Source organism: Rhineura floridana, chromosome 10 (assembly GCF_030035675.1).
Source record: "Rhineura floridana isolate rRhiFlo1 chromosome 10, rRhiFlo1.hap2, whole genome shotgun sequence".
NCBI classification, from domain to species: Eukaryota; Metazoa; Chordata; class Lepidosauria; order Squamata; family Rhineuridae; genus Rhineura; species Rhineura floridana.
In genome coordinates this window covers 90,804,599-90,821,575 of record NC_084489.1, presented here as the reverse complement: position 1 = coordinate 90,821,575, position 16,977 = coordinate 90,804,599, and the positions used below count along the sequence as shown (strand labels likewise).

The 16,977-nt window shown below is 45.7% G+C and overlaps 1 protein-coding gene across 3 annotated transcripts in view; it reads left to right on the top strand.

The window, feature by feature from the left end:
• Positions 1-16,977, top strand: part of LOC133364856 (uncharacterized) — a 42,353-nt gene that overhangs the window by 11,913 nt on the left and 13,463 nt on the right. For all 3 annotated transcript variants that reach the window (XM_061585742.1, XM_061585743.1, XM_061585741.1), the window contains 2 exons: positions 10,655-10,837; positions 11,579-11,727. In XM_061585742.1, the coding sequence (XP_061441726.1) occupies positions 10,655-10,837; positions 11,579-11,727 (332 nt within the window). The remainder of the gene's footprint in view (positions 1-10,654; positions 10,838-11,578; positions 11,728-16,977) is intronic.

Sequence of the window (16,977 nt, the reverse complement as noted above, 5' to 3'; positions counted from 1 at the left end):
AGCCAGACCAAGCAGGCTTTGCTTCCTTGGGGCTGTTCCTCTGCGCAGCTGGTGGTTGATCTTTGCGATATTGAACCATCAGCGTGGAAATCGGCATGGAGAAGTCGCTGGCTGAGGAAGGGGCCCTTCCCTGCGTCAAGCGCGCGCCCAGTCCGTGCTGAGCTCTCCTCTTCCTCCTGTGGTGAGGCTGTGAGGAATGGCAAGGGGGCTCGTCAGGCTTCTGGCGCACATGCAGGGTGCACCTCTGCAGGGTTTGGAAGTGCCTGGAGAGCACGTTTCACCCCTTCCTGAAATCCCTCCCTGGCGTATGCTTCCATTCCTTGCGGAAGGAGGAAGACTGCAGATATGTCTCAAGTGTGCAGTGGTCTCACAGCATGCACCTGCGTAAGAACTGTGTTGTGAAGGGGTGCATAAAACAGGTGTTTTTAATTGTTTTAATTATGTGTTTTGGAATGGTTGTAATCTGCCCTGGGACCGCTGGGTGAAGGGTGGGTTGTTATAATTATTGTTGTTGTTGACAACGGCAATGACAACAATAACGATGATGATGATGACGATGATAACAATAACAATAACAACAACAACAATAATAAATAGCCAGATGAAAAAGCTGCACCTGGAGAGAGGTAATTGGCTGGCCTAGGTGTGTTTGCACATTCGAAGCTGCTTTCATCAGCCCTGACAAACGAGTGAGTGACTCACAGAGGGTCATGGCTCTGAAGTGGCCTGAGGTGACTCACCCAGCAACAACAGATGCCTCTGGCGGTTTCCCATGTCCCAGTGAATGAGCACTGATTGCGTGTGCCTCATGAGGAATTTTTCTTCCAGATGAAACAGGCCGAGAGGAGGAGGGAGAAAAGTACAGCTCATAGGTTCCTCTCCTGGGCCCAAACAATCAGCAGAACAGCGAAAGGGTAAATTGCCAGCATTGTCTTAAATGACTTTAGTTATTTGCCTGCATGGCAGATCTGAAAGGCTCAGAGCACCCTCCCCCAGCTGGGTGCCCTCCAGATGTTTTGAACTACAACTCCCATCAGCCTCAGCCAGCATGGGCATGTGATGTGGGGGCTGATGAGAGTTGTAGTCCAGAACATCTGGAGGGCACCAAATTGACAGAAAGCTGGTCTGGAGCAGCAGCTTTCTGAATGCAAAGTGAGCCTCCTGTGAGGGAAGTGTGGAGGCCAGGGGTGACTGGAGTGTCTTGGAGCCAGGTCACACGTGTGGCAGTTGCTTGCTGACTGGAAATCAAGTGATTGCTTTGAATGTGTGAAACAGCCACGGGGAGTTTTTAGGTCATAGAATCATAGTATTAAAAGTAATCTCAATGGTCAAGTCCACCCCCTGTCAGTTCAGAAAGTCTGGTGCTAGGATCCCTGATAGGTGGCCATCCAGCCTGTGCTTAAAAACCTTTAAGGAAGGAGGGTCCACCACCTTCTGAGGCAGCCTGTTCCACTGTCAGACACCTTGTACCATAAGGAAGTCCTGTCAAAAACCCAACTCCCATCATACCTGACCACTGGCTGTGCTGGCTGCGGCTGATGGGAGTTAAAGGAGGATAGAGAGATTGCAGAGAAGGTGAATGAATTGTTTGCATCTGTCTTTACAGTGGAGAATACAGGGCAGATCCCTGTGCCTGAACTAAGTTTTGCAGGAAGGAGTCTGAGGAACTGAGGCAAACGCAGGAGTTGAAGTTCTAGGCCTAATAGACAAAATAAAAACAGACAAACCACCGGGTCTGGATAGCATCCACCCGAGAGTTCTCAAAGAACTCAGATGTGAAATTGCTGATCTTCTAATAAAAATATGTCAGATCCACCTCCATATCCGAGGACTGGAAAGTGGCCAATGGAACACCAGTTTTCAAGAAGGCATCCGGGGGGATCCTAGAAATTACAGGCCAGTTAGCTTAACATATGTTCCAGGGAAAAAAGCATATAGACGAACAAACCTTACTGAAGCAGAATTAGCGTGGCTTCTGCAAGGGTAATCACTAACCTATTAGAATTCTTTGAGAGTGTCAACAAATATATAGACAGAAGGATCCGGATGACATGGTGTACTTGGATTTTCAAACAGCTTTCAACAAGATACCTCACCAAAGACTCCTGAGTAAGTTTAGCAGTTATGGAATAAGAGGAGAGGTCTTCTTGTGGATCAGGAACTAGCTAGGAAACAGAAAGCAGAGAGTAGGACTAAATGGATACAGAAAGCGGAGTCCTCCAAGGACTGGTATTGGGGCCTGTGCTTTTTAACTTGTTCAGAAAAAGTTCAGCCGCAGTGGTCAAGGGGCTTGAGCAACTCCCCTATGAGGAAAGGTTAGAGCATTTAGGCCCTTTTAGTTTGGAGAAAAGGTGAGTGAGAGGTGATATGATGGAAATGTATACAATTGTGCATGGCATGGAGAAAGTGGATAGAGAAAAAGCTTTTCTCCCTCTCTCTTTAACGCTAGAACTCCTGGACATCCAACGCAGCTGACTGTTGGAAGATTCAGGACAGACAAAAGGAAGTACTTAATCTTCACGCAGCGCATAGTTAAACTCTGGAATTCGCTCCCTCAAGAGGCAGCGATGGCCACCAAGTTGGATGGCCTTAAAAGAAGATTAGACAGATTCATGGAGGATAAGGCTGTCAGTGGCGACTAGCCAGGATGGCTCTGCTCTGCCTAGTCTAGATGGGCCATTGGCCTTATCCAGCCTTCTTCTTGTGTGGTTGGAGGGCCACCGGTTCCACAGATCACATTTTAAATCCTGTGTGTGTGGTTCAAGGCTGGATCCACTCCAAACTCAATTAATGAGTGGAAGGCACAGGAAGGAACCAGGGGTTTGGCCTGCGATGGAGGTTTTTGTTCTAATGGAGCACTATTTGTGGCTGCTCTGTTTGTATCCACGGAGGTAGTGACTGGCCCACCAATGTGTCACTAATGAGTGGCTGCATATGAGTTTGAACCCAGTCCTAGAGCAACCTTCTGACTCCTCCACCACCCTGGCCACACTCCGGTGTGTCCGGCACGTTCCAAGGGCTGCACTGCTCTCGCCGCCGGCAAGTTCTTCCTAATCTCCATCTTCAGCCTGCCTCCCTTTTCCTTCCTGTTGGTGAGGACGGCTGTTCCCGAGCTGCTCCCTGATGAAAGGGAATGCTGCTTTGAAAGAGCAGCCTCTCCCACCCCGCTGCCCTCAGCACGCACCTGGATGTGAGTCAGGCTGCCGGAGGCAAAGCGATACCTTTGGGAGCCAGGAGGGAGGGAGGGAGGGAAGAACGTTCTGCTGCTCCTGTTAGCCTTGGGCGCCTCAATTTCTCCAGCTGCACTGGCGCGTTTGGCTCGTTTCAGGTTGCCAGGCTAGATGCCATGCGGACAAGGCAGCCCCAGACAACAAGAGAGTTCCTTTTCTGCTTCCTCTGCCTTGTTTGCTCTTCTGGGGCTGGGCTGGCATCATAGGCATGGCTCCCCCTCCCCTCCTCCCCTCAGGGGCTGCAGTTGGCCCCTCAGAGCAGCAGCTTTCAGGGCGAGGGCTGCTGGCAGACGAGTTGGAGCAGTCAGTGGGGCCAGGTGGTGAGGGAGGAAGCAGGGGCCAAATCTGAGCCAGTGCTTGCCCTCCGTTGGCGGGATACTCTCAAGAGCCAGGCGGAAACTCCTCCAGCTGGAACGTGGGGCTCAGCTAGGCCATGATGCCCCACTAGACGTTTATGAACCTACCTGGACCCTCAGAGCTTCTGAGGCCTTCTCCAGGTCCCCCCTCTGCGGGAGGCCAGAGAGTGGTGACAAGGGAGGGCGACTTTTCCACTGTGGCTCCCCAGTGAGGCCAGCCTGGCACCTTCACTGGCATCTTTCTGGTTCCAGGCGTGTGACAGACTGAGGTGATGTTGTTTGCATTAGTCTGCTGCCAAAGCTTTCTGTGGCTGTTATTGGGGTGGTTATGAGGAGAGCCTGGCTGGGAGTCCAGAGTCTGTGAGTTCCAATCCCCACTTGTGTCTCCTGGGCATCAAGGGCCAGCTAAAGATCACCCCACAGGGAGTGGCTCAGGGGTCACGTGCCCTGCCCCCTGTGCAGCCGTGGGCAAGCGGCATAGTCCCAAGGAGCCCAGTTGCCCCCCAGCTGGCAGTTGCGGACAAGGAAGGGGCTGGCTTGTGCAGCTGTGGCCAGCTGAGCAGGCCCTGGCCGGCTGGGGAGGACTAGCCTCAGAGGGAGGCCATGGGAAACCCCCTCTGAATACCGCTTCCCATGAACACCCTGTTCACAGGGTCGCCATAAGTCGGGATCGATTGGAATACAGTCCATTCCATTCATCGTTTTATTATTTTGTTTTTTTGTTACGGTATATTTGCTTTTGTTTTCAACAGTGTTGTAAGTCGCTGGAGACCTTTGGCTAACAGGCGACTGATAAATCTAATAATGCCATTGGCCAGTTACTAAGTCGGACTCCCTGTGGAAGGCTGAGAGACAACTCTGCCAACACCGCATTTTACAGGCCCCATAACCAGATCCCAGAAGGAACTGCATCAGCCAGGGAACGGGATTTCCCTCAGACATGCAGGACACACCCCAGGAGCCTCAACTAGGGGCCTTTTATCTGCTCCCACAATACACAAGTCAGGCCATCCAGGGTGCCCCATAGTTTCAGGCATTGGATACTGTCATAGGCTAGGGCTGTGGTTCCCAACCTTTATGAGTATGGGACCCCTTTTGTAAGCTCAAAATTTTTTGTGACCCCCTCCCATGCTAATTGTAATTTTAGTTTCTGTTAATTGAAAAAATGGTACGTAGCAAAATCACATCTCAAATATCCCTTTTCATAAAAAGTTCCCTGCAGACAGGAGCTGTTACTTTCTTTTATTAATGCAAAGATCCAATCAAATTGGTACCCCCCCCCAGTCTGAAGATGTACAGTCCTTTCTCCCAACACCAGTGGGTTACAGTGTTGGACTCAGATCCAGGTTCAAATCCTCACCCAGCCATGAAGCCCACTGGGTGAGCTTGGGCCAGACACAGTCTCTCAGCCTGGCCTATCTCACAGGGTTGGTGTAAGGTTAAAATGGAAAGGGGGGGGGATCATGTGCACACCTTGAGCAATTTGGAGGAAAAGTGGAGTATAGGTGCAATAATAATTAAATAAATACATTTCTGCTGCAATACCAGGATCCTAGCCTCAGCCAACCTGCTGAGCTTCCCCCCCACCTTTTTTTAATAACAACCAAGAAGCATCAATGTGGTAATGGTGGAGATGCAAGATTGTGAAGACAAAAGGGTGGATAGACTGAGGAGGGGTGTGTTACGTCCTTCCCTGATTCTCCCTGTCAGGTTCCCACCTGCTTGTGGCTACTGCCTTTCACTAGGCACCACCAGGGATACCACCAGTCTGGACCGTCGTTTATATGGTTTCTCACTCCGCTCTAGCACAGATCTCACTAGATCCCCCTGCTAGGCAGCACCACCAGTCACGTCCTATAACCAATACTCCCAGAGACTTTGCCTGAGTCTCTCTAGCTGGTTACTTTTGTGACTGCGTGCTTATGCTGTTCCCAACCCCCTTGTATCTTTATAGATAACGCATACAACTCTGGGTTGCTCTGGATACTTGAATTGTTATTATTCCTCCCTTCACCGCTGCCACCATTAGATACTGTTTCTGTTCAGCCTTGGTAATTACCTTGCCCTCCCTTCTGGTATGTATATCCCCCAGCCAAGGATCAGGCCTTTGGTAAACCAAATAAGTATTTATTAAATATCAGAAATAACAAGATTAGTTTTAGAATGTTTCACAAGCGTATGGTTTCATCTATTCCTGTTTTGTACTTGACTTATTATTAATCAGAACTCCAACTCCCTCTTTCTCCACACTCCCAACATCCACCACCAAACACCTTCTTCTCCACCCTACTAACATCCACCCCGATTCAACTGTCATTCTTCCATTTATACTCCCAGCCACTCAAACGCTCAGCCAATCATCCAGCATTCTACTGCTCATCTACTCCCCCCTCCTCTTTCACTCCACTTACCATATGTCTTCTATATAAACAGCACTTACCATATTTACACTATAAGCAGGAACATCACAGGGGGTTAGTGCTTTTAGGCCTTGGGATGATCGTCAGAAGTGATGATTTGGCTAGGGTGCACTTTGGGAATGAGAGTGGAGCAGAATACAGATCAGCGCGCACACACACCTGCCCCTTCTCCCAGAATCTTCAGGCATGCATGCATTTGGGCACATGGGAGGGGGGAAGAGGAGGGACTGCCATAGCATCTTGGAGAGAGAGATTGGGGGGCAGAGTAGGTGGAAGAAAGGGGGGACGCTGGCACACACATTTAGCCTCAGAGATGGGGGGCAAGCAAGTCCTGAGCTTCCTTGCTGCTCCTTGACTCCACCTGGGCTGAAGGTGAGATCTGGGCAGCCTCCCAAATAAGAATAATTTTTAAAAGGAGGTGGCAGGGAATCAGGAGCCAAGAAAGGCAGGCTGGCTGGCTGCCAGGAGGTTTTGCATCTGTTTTGCATGCAGAAGGGCCCAGGTTCAGTCCCCGGCAGCATCTCTAGGTTGGGCTGAGAAAGACTCTCTGTCTGAAATTCTGGAAAGCTGTTGCCAGTCAACGTTGACTGTCCTCAGCTAGATGGACCAATGGTCTGACTTGGTGTAAAGCTGCCTCTTATCTATAGGAACATATGGACTCTTCTGGGTGCGGGTGGTGGGTTACACTTCCTCTTCAGGAGCAGGTCTGCAGTCTAGAGCAGTGGTTGCCAACCTTTATGAGTACGAGACCCCCTTTATAAGCTCAAATGTTTTTGTGACCCCCTCCCCCCAGGGAGGCAGGCTGGCTGCCAGGAAGGAAGGGGGAAAGCGGCCTTTCCTCGCAGCCTTGCTTCTGTTTGCTTCACAAAAAGCCCTCTCCTCTCGTTCTGAGGAAGGGCGTAGTCAGCAGTGGCAGTGCGAGGAGTCGGGAGTCGGTGATAGTAATCCCCTCTTCTTCCTGGTAGCTGCACCCTCAGCCTCCTTTGGCGTCTGCCACGTGTTTTATAGGCAGATGCCTGCCCTTGGTGTGCCTGAAAGACGCTCTGGTGCTTCAGCAAAAGTCCTCCCCTCTCGTCTGGAGCAAGGGGGAGGTGTCATCTGCAGCGGCAGTGGGGAGCAGACAGCGTCCAGGGAGTGATGACGGTTGTTTTTGGAAAAATTCATTTCTTTACTATTTATGGCCCCCTCTGGATTATTTCGCGGCCCCTGTGATGATCATGGGAAGGTATCCCGTCTTATTCCTTATATACGCAGTCGATCACTGCGCTCTGCAGGTGAGGGCCTCCTGCAGATACCATCTTATCAAGAGGTCCATTCTGCACAACATAGGAAATGGACCTTTAGTGTGGTGGCACCTACCCTGTGGAATTCCCTCCCTTAAATATCAGGCAGGCACCATCTCTGTTATCTTTTTGGCGCCTATTGAAGACCTTCCTCTTTCAACAAGCCTTTTATGTTGAGACCTTATCCCAGTCTGCTTCTGTGTTGGAATTGCTTTTTAATATGTTTTGAAACCTTTAAAAAAAAAAAACTATGTTTTTTAACTTTTTTTTTTAAAAAAATTCAAAGCATTTAAAAAAATGTTTTTAAAGTTGTTTTGTTTTAATGTATTTTAATGTCTGTTTTTATGATGTTTTAAAGTGTTTTTGGTGCTTTTGTTTGGGATATAAATCAAATAATAAATACATAAATGAATAAAATAAGGTATCTGCAGGAGGCCCTCACCTGCAGAGCACGATCATCAACTGCGTATATAAGGCATGAGACGGTCTTTCAGGTATCCTGGTCCCGAGCTGTATAGGGCTTTGTACACCAAGACTAAAACCTTGAACTTGGCCCGGTAGCAAATGGGCAGCCAGTGCAGTTCTTTCAGCAGCTGGGTGACATGTTGGTGATATGCTGCCCAGTGAGCAGTCTCGCCGCCGCATTTTGCACCAGCTGCAGCTTCCGGACCATCTTCATGCTGCCTCCAACTGTGGAGGTAGAACGTAGGATTAGTAGCCTCCTCCACGACTGTGTCTCAACCTCTTTGAAGGCCATCCAAGCTGGTGGCCATCGCTGCCTCTTGTGGGAGTGAATTCCATGATCTAACGATGTCCTGCTGGTCTCACCATTCACCTCCACTGGATGACCCTGTTGGGTCCTAGTATTATGAGAGAGGGAGAAAAATGCCTCTTGATCCCCTTTCTCCGCACCAAGCATAATTCCGTAGACTTCTGTGAGGCTCACCTTTTCTCCAAACTGAACTAAAAAGCCCCGAATGCTGCAACCTTTCCTTGTAGGGGACTTGCTTTGGCCTCTTGATGGTTTTAGTTGCCCTTTCCTGAAGCCTTGTCCAGCTCTACAGTATCCTTTTTGAGATGCAGTGACCAGACGTGAATGCCGTATGCCAAGTATGGATTTGTCGATGAAGGCATTATGATACCGTTGTTTTTATCTCCTGCGTTAGGCAGCACCTCCTGCTAGAATGCAAAGCCCACGTGAGCTGAATAGAGGCCGTGAAGAGGCCTTCATCTGGCCTTCTCCTGGCAGATGTTTCCTGCAAAATGCATGTGGGTTTTGGTTTGAGTTGCAGCCTGGTCACATGCACTCCTCCACTGGTGTCTTTCCAAACTCCACATCCATCACGAGCGTCCTGGGGGAGGGGGGTGATTCTGTGCTCTTTGGGCTTCCCCCCCCACCCTGCCTGATCAGGATGAGTCTACACGTATGTGCTCATCCCACCGTGGCTTGGCTTGTGCTAAGCAGACACTGGAAGGAGCTCTCAGAAGCACCTGACATCCGTCGACTCGCCACCTCAGGTTCAAATGCAAGTTGTAGAGCAGAGAGGTGAAGGCGAATCAGCCTTGAGTCAGGAGTTGAGTTAAGTGCTCTGGGTCAGAGGACTCTTCCAGCCCACTCTTGAGCATCAGCAGAACCGCTTCTCTCTCCACCCCCCTTGGAGGGGGCAGGCTGTGTGCTTCATTCTGGTGCAATCTGGTGATAGTCACATGACCTTTATAATGAGGCTGCCGGGCGGGGGGGACGGAGGCTGCCAGGCCTTTGCGTCCTCTGGAGTTGCTCTGTGTGTGTGTCTATTGAGGAGGAGACTGGCAGCTTCATTCGGTCAGCCTAGGCCATTTTCAGTGAGGGCTCCTTGGTGCAGATCTCAGCTCTGCTATTGCAGTCTTTCATTTCTTCAGTGGCCTTCAGTGGTGGGATCCGTCGCCCCCAGCCTCAGCACTCCTTGTGGAAATACTCGCCCTGCCTGGATGGACAACTGTGTAATTGGAGGGTTTGTGATTTTAGGGTGTTATATTTATTTTGTGCAACAGAGCAGCGATTCATAAACTTTAAAAATTCCTCACTGAATGAGAGCACATCATGTCCTAAGAGAGCGGTGCTGGAGAGATGTGTAGTCCTCTTCTGGCTGGTGCCGTGGCTGGGGTGTCTGCCCAGGGGCGACGCACCCCAAGAACATCCAAAGAGCCCTCCAGCACCAGCCGGATTGGGCCAAACGGGGCCTCCTCTTCTCCCAGTGGCCAACAGATGCTGACCCCCCTGTGATTCCCGGCAACTGGGATTCAGAGGCATACTCAAGTCAGCATCAATTCCAGGTTCAGCTCCTAGTGGCATCTCCAGCTAAAAGGGTCAGGTACCCAGAGATGGGAAACAATCCCCTCCCTGCCCAAGACTCTGGAGAGCCACTGGCAGTCAGAGCAGACAGTATTAGTCTAAGATGGCCGGATAGCCTGACCTGGGGTGAGGCAGCTCCCTTCCTCTGCTCCGATGGAGGGAGGGGGCACATGCGCAGGGAGCCTGGTTTTGCCTAAGAGGGGCCATGGCTCGGGGCAAACGCCTGCTTTGCATGCAGAAGGGCCTGCTACAGTCCCTGGCAGCACTTCCAGGTAAGGCGGAGAGGGAGGGAGAGAGAGAGAGACTCCCCGCCTGAAATCTCTGGAGCGCCGTTGCTGCCTGAAAGTATAGGTGGTGCTCAGCTAGATGGACCCCAGTGGTCCCCAGGGCAACAAGGATTTATTTATTTATTTAAAATATTTCTATCCCGCCCTTCTACCCTATAATAGGGCACTCAGGGCGGCTTACAAAATTAAAATCAAACACATACATTATAAAATTGTAAACAGTAAAATCACAAAAACATTAAAATAAATTTAAAATACATAAAATACAATTAAAATACATAGAAGTACATGAAAGGTTGCCACACAGAGGAGGGCCGGGATCTCTTCTCGATTGTCCCAGAGTGCAGGGCATGGAATAATGGGCTCAAGTTGCAGGAAGCCAGATTTTGACTGGACATCAGGAAAAACTTCCTAACTGTTAGAGCCATACGACAATGGAACCAATGACCTAGGGAGGTAGTGGGCTCTCTGACACTGGAGGGATTCAAGAGGCAGCTGGACAGCCCTCTGTCGGGAATGCTTTGATTTGGATTCCTGCATTGCGCAGGGGGTTGGACTGGATGGCCTTAAAGGCCCCTTCCAACTCTACTATTCTGTGATTCTGTGAGGTTTTTAGACACGGAATTTCTGCCTGCTCTGCCTGGATCCCAGAATGCCCTTTTCTTTCACTTCCAAAGAAGTGGCTTCTGAGCCACAAGTTGGTTCAGGCCATGAGTGCTGACCCATTTTCTTTCTCCCCTTAACAGAGTCGGCATCTACCAGAGATGGAACCGTCTGTGACCTCGAGCAGGAGGAGGAAGAGGAGAAGGAGCCTGGCTGTGAAATGGAGGAAGATGTCTACATCTGGGAACCTGCCACGGAGACGGAGGCAGCTGTCCCAGACCTTCCCACCCAGGAAGAGAGAGGGAAGGGTGCCACCAGCAGCTCAGGTACCAAGATTGGGGTGGGGAGAAGGCTGGGTGCTTTATTTACTTATTTATAAACATATTTGCATACTGGTATTTCATTTCAAAAAACATCAAAATTGGTTTACAACAGATAAAAACTGTATATGGAGACCATTAAAAATATAGTAAAAATAAAGTTAACTACCGCAGAGAGACATCTTCATAACTTCCTGCATAAGTCTGGTGGAAAAGGTTTTCAGCAGGCGCTGAGTACAGATGCTCTTGGAGGTCTCTGATTCATAGGGTTGCCATAAGTCATAACCGACTTGAAGGCACGTAAGAGCAACAATAGCAGCAGGAGGAGGCTGGGTCTTGTGCAGAAAGCCCCTCAGACGACCTTCGCAAGAACCATACTTGGGGCAGCGCATTAGTTGTGTGATCATCCCTCCCTCGGGCAGCCTGCGAGGGGTGGCTTGTTCCTGAGGCTGAGGGTGTGAGAAGGAGAGGGGCAGGACAAATGTAGGGAGCGTGTGCGACTGAGCAAAGGCTCCCAAAGGCAAGAGCGCTCAGGAAGCTGTATTCTACCAAGTCAGGGTCATTGGTCCATCTACTCAATACTGTTGACACTGACTAGCAGCAGCGCCTCTACAGAGCGGCGCAGGCCAGGATGCGGGCAGAACTCTTCCCTGCGTGGTGAGTGGTGCTCAGTAAGTCCCAGATGGAAGCACCTTTGAGCAGCTTTGGCCGAGCTGCGAACGATCTTCAGTGCCGCTTGTTCTCTAGGCTGGGAAGGTGCTGACCCGACAGCCCGTTGCCCTCCGGAGCCACCTGGGGCCTGGCAGGGCCTGTGCACCTGGATGTGTTGGCGCCAGCGAGTCCTAGAGCTTCTGGAAGAGGAGCAGGCAGCGGAGAGCCACTCCCGGATTGCTCAGGTGAGACCAGGGAGTGGGGAGTAGGATGCTTGGGGGCAGGGGGCGGGCACAAGCAAGAGGTATATCCCAGGTGAGTTTACACTGTCAGTATTCAGGGTTTGGGGATGTTCAGCAATATCACCTTAGAATCATAGAATAGCAGAGTTGGAAGGGGCCTATGAGGCCATCAAGTCCAACCCTTTGCTCAAAGCAGGAATCCAAATCAAAGTATTTGTGTGCATCAGGAATCTATCACTGGTCCTTGTAGTTTGCGAGTGGGGGCCCATCTTCCACAGCAACCCTGCTCTTGTAGTTCTCCAGGGCGTAGAATATCCCAGGATGCAGGAGAGACGAGGCATGACACCCCCCCCTCCCATCTTCCCTGGCACTCTCCTGACACTTTTTGAGCTTCCTTCAAACTGTGACTTGACTCATGAAGATGTGAACCAGCCAGAGATTGATGTGAGCCCAGGGCGGTTATTGCAGGGCAAACAGCTGGGCGCACAGCAGGGCCTCTAGATTCAAGAAGGACCAGGACAGGCGATAACATTCCAGTCTCTCTCGCTCGCTCTCCCGTTCTGAATACGGATGCTCCACGGCAGCCTTCCTTAACCTGATGCCTTCCAGATGTTTTGGACTACAACTCCCATCAGGACCAGCCAGGACGGCCGTGTGATGCTGGGCCTGAGGGGAGGAGCCGTCCAGAACTTCCGGAGGGCACCGGGTGTTTCGGTTGAAAAGCAGGATGTAAACATTTCCATGATTGGCCTCCTCTCTGTGATGGAGGCCGGCCGGCCTGCCTTCGGGGATGTTTTGGAACCTGGGCTTGGTCCTTTGGCTCCTCTTGGCTCAGCTCTGCACTGGAGCCAGGAGATCCAAGGGGGTCTCCTTCCATGGGTGTTTTCAACCAACAGTTGAAAACCGGGGTATAGAGATGCTTTCTCCTCCTTCTCCTCCTTCTCCTTCTTCTTCTTCCTCCTTAAGAACATAAGAACATAAGAAGAGCCTGCTGGATCAGGCCAGTGGCCCATCTAGTCCAGCATCCTGTTCTCACAGTGGCCTACCAGGTGCCTGGGGGAAGCCCGCAAGCAGGACCCGAGTGCAAGAACACTCTCCCCTCCTGAGGCTTCCGGCAACTGGTTTTCAGAAGCATGCTGCCTCTGACTAGGGTGGCAGAGCACAGCCATCATGGCTAGTAGCCATTGATAGCCCTGTCCTCCATGAATTTGTCTAATCTTCTTTTTTTTTTTTTTTTTAATAATTTTTATTCAAATTTTTCCAAAAACAAACAAAACAAAGTCAAAAAAACATAACAATACATCAACAAAAAATGAAAATAAAATAGTTGACTTCCGATTTGTCGCAGATCAGCTATAAGTATATAATATACATCAAACCTGTCCCTTAATGTATACATACAGAGTCCCTTTTCTCCGTAGGCTGTCTTAATTAATCGTCAAATCCCAGTATCATCATTTTATTTTGATCTTTCAACAAAAAGTCTAAGAGAGGCTTCCATTCCTTAAGAAATGTATCTGTCGATTTTTCTCTAAGTAAACATGTCAATTTGTCCATTTCTACTAAATCCATTAATTTCAATAGCCATTCTTCCATTGTTGGTATTGATTCCATTTTCCACTTTTGTGCGTATAATAATCTTGCTGCCGTAATCATATATAATATTATTCTTCCATATTTCTTTTCTATTTGTTTATCCATAAAACCCAATAAAAAAAATTCTGGTTTTGACTGAATATTTATCTTTAGAATTTTTTGCATCTTCCTACCTATCTGTGCCCAAAATGATTTTGCCTTTTTACATAACCACCACATATGATAAAATGATCCTTCTTGTTGTTTACATTTCCAACAAACATTAGAAACATTACTATACATTTTTGACAACTTTTCTGGAGTCATGTACCAACGGTACATCATTTTATAAAAATTTTCTTTAAGATTATAGCGTAGTGTAAATTTCAAACCGTTTTTCCACATATTTTCCCATTGATCCATTTGTATGTTATGACCAAATTTTTTTGCCCACTTTACCATACACTCTTTTACTTGTTCTTCCTCCATATCCATTTTCAATAAGAGTTTATACATTTTCGCAATTATATTTTCATCATTTGTACACAATCCTATTTCAAAATCAGATTTACTTATTTCAAACCCATACATTTTCTTGTCCATTTTATATCTTTCTAACAATTGTAAATAGGCAAACCATTGAAAACTATATCCTTCGTCAGTTGTTCTCTCTCTTTCATTGTATGTTCTCCATGTACATTTTCTAATAGTTCTTGATAAGTTAACCATTTCTCTTTTCCAGTCATTTCTCTTCTATAAAACGCTTCTTGACTTGAGACACATAATGGTATTTTCGAATAAAACCTTGGTTTGTATCTATTCCATATTTTCAACAGAGGACGTCTTATAAAATGATTGTTAAAGTCTACATTTACTTTTACTTTGTCATACCATAGATATCCATGCCATCCCCACTTCAAATTATGGCCCTCCAAATCCAAATTATTATTCCTCAATAAAATCCATTCCTTTATCCAGACTAAACAGCAGGCAGCAAAATAAAGTCTCAGATTTGGTAATCCCAGTCCTCCTCTTTCTTTGGCATCTTGTAGTAGTTTAAATTTAACTCTTGGTTTTTTTCCTTGCCATACAAATTTAGAGATATCTTTTTGCCATTGTTTAAAAGGTAAATCAGAGGATATTACAGGTATTGTTTGAAACAAAAACATCATTCTCGGTAATACATTCATTTTTATCACAGATATTCTACCCATTAATGACAGTTGTAGTTTATCCCATCTTAGCAAGTCTTTCTTAATCTCTGTCCATAATTTTTCATAATTATTATGAAACAACTTTGAATTTTTATTTGTCATAATGATACCTAAATATTTCAACTTTTTCTCTATTGTAAAATCTGTCTTGTCCATTAACTCTTTCTGTTCCCTTAAAGTTAAATTTTTCACCAACATCTTTGTTTTTTGATTGTTGATCTTAAATCCTGCTAACGGTCCAAATTCTTTTAATTTGTCCATCAATACATTAATTCCTTCCAAAGGATTTTCTAGTACAATTATCAAATCATCAGCAAATGCTCTCAATTTATATTCTTCTTTTTTTATCTTTAATCCCGAAATTCTTTTATCTTGCCTTATATCTCTAAGCAACACTTCTAAGACCAGAATAAATAAAAGGGGAGATAAAGGACATCCCTGTCTTGTACCCTTTTGTATTTCACATGAATCCGTTAAATCTCCGTTAACAATTATCTGAGCCTTCTGAAATGTATAAATCGATTTAATCCATTTTATAAAATTGTCTCCAAAATCCATTTGCTCCAAAACCTGGAACATAAATTTCCAATTCAAATTATCAAATGCTTTTTCAGCATCTAAAAAAATCAAAGCTGCTTGTTTATCATTTCGTTGTTCTAAATATTCCAAGACATTCAAGACATTCCTGACGTTGTCACGTAATTGTCTTTTAGGTAAAAACCCTGATTGATCTTCCTGAATAAATTGTTGCAATATTATTTTCAATCTTTCTGCCAAGATCATTGTAAAAATTTTATAGTCATTATTCAATAGAGATATTGGTCGATAATTTTTTGTTTTAGTTAAATCTTGCTCCTCTTTAGGTATTAATGTTATATTAGCATTTTTCCAACTATCTGGTATCTTTCCCTCTTGCAGAATAAGATTCATTGTAGACTGTAAAGGTAGTAAGAGTTCTTCCTCCAAACATTTATAATACATTGCAGATAACCCATCTGGTCCCGGTGCCTTTCCTAATTTAATTTTGTTTATAGCTTCAGATATCTCTCTTGACGTAATAGGACCATTAATAGCTTGTCTCTGAAAGTCTGTAATTTTAGGCAAATTCTGTTTAGATATATACTCTTCTATTTTTTCAGATGGAATTTCCTGACATTTATACAATGTTGAATAATATTGATGAAAAATCTTTTTAATTTTTACATTATCTGTCAACGTCTCATCTCCTTCTTGTATCTTTAAAATGATATTTTTTTGACGTTCTTAATTTATATGCTAACCATTTCCCAGGTTTATTTGCAAATTCAAAAGTCCTTTGTTTAGCAAAATTTAGTTTTCTTTCAATTTCTCTAACTGTCAGCATTGATACTTGCTTCTGTAACATTTTGATTTGATTTACAATAGAAACTTTAGTTGGATTCTTTTTCAATTCTTCCTCTTTTTGTTTTATTTCTTCCAAAATTAATTGCATTTTCTGTTGTTTCTTTTTTTTTAATTCAGAGTTACATTTAATAAGATATCCCCTCATAAATGCCTTACTTGTATCCCAAACGATATTTTCACTTGTTCCTTTATGTAAATTATGTTCAAAAAACTCTTTTAATTTCTTCTTACATTCTTGTACTACTTTGTCATTCTGTAATAAAGATTCATTTAGTCTCCATCTAAATCCAAGATTTTTCTTTTTTAAAGTTAATATCACAGGGTTATTATCTGAAAAAGTTTTTGGTAATATATCCATTTTAAAAGTGTCCTTCACTAAAATTTTAGACATCCAAATCATATCAATCCTCGAGAATGTTTTGTGTCTTTCTGAAAAATAAGTAAATTCCTTTGCATTATCATTTATATATCTCCAGGTATCCACCAATTCTAAATGTTCCATCAGTTCAAAGCAAATCTTCGGTAATTTACCCTGTGTCTCTTTGATATTTTTTTCAGAAAGCCTATCAATTTTTGGTGAGATTACCCCATTCCAATCACCCATAACGCACCAATGGTCATATGAAAACTCTGACAATTTTTCCATAAGTCCTGTGTAAAACCTTGTTTTATCTTCATTAGGGGCATAGATACCCACTATCAAAATGTTTGTACCCTGTAGAGTAATTTCGACCCCCACAAATCTACCACTATCATCCAGTAATACCAATTTAGGAAGCAATTGTGGGTTAATGTAGAGAACAACTCCATTTTTTTTTTTTGGTCCAGCCGAAATAAATTCTTCACCCAAATTTTTACAAATCAAATATTTGGAATCTTTCTTCTTAATATGAGTTTCTTGTAAACAAATTATATCCAATTTTAATTTTTTCAAATAATGAAACACTTTCTTTCTCTTCTGCGCCGTATTGGCTCCATTTATATTCCAAGTTAGATATTTGTAATCCATCTTTAATCTTCTTTTAAAGCCGTCCAAGCTGGTGGCCATTACTGCATCTTGTGGGAGCAAATTCCATAGTTT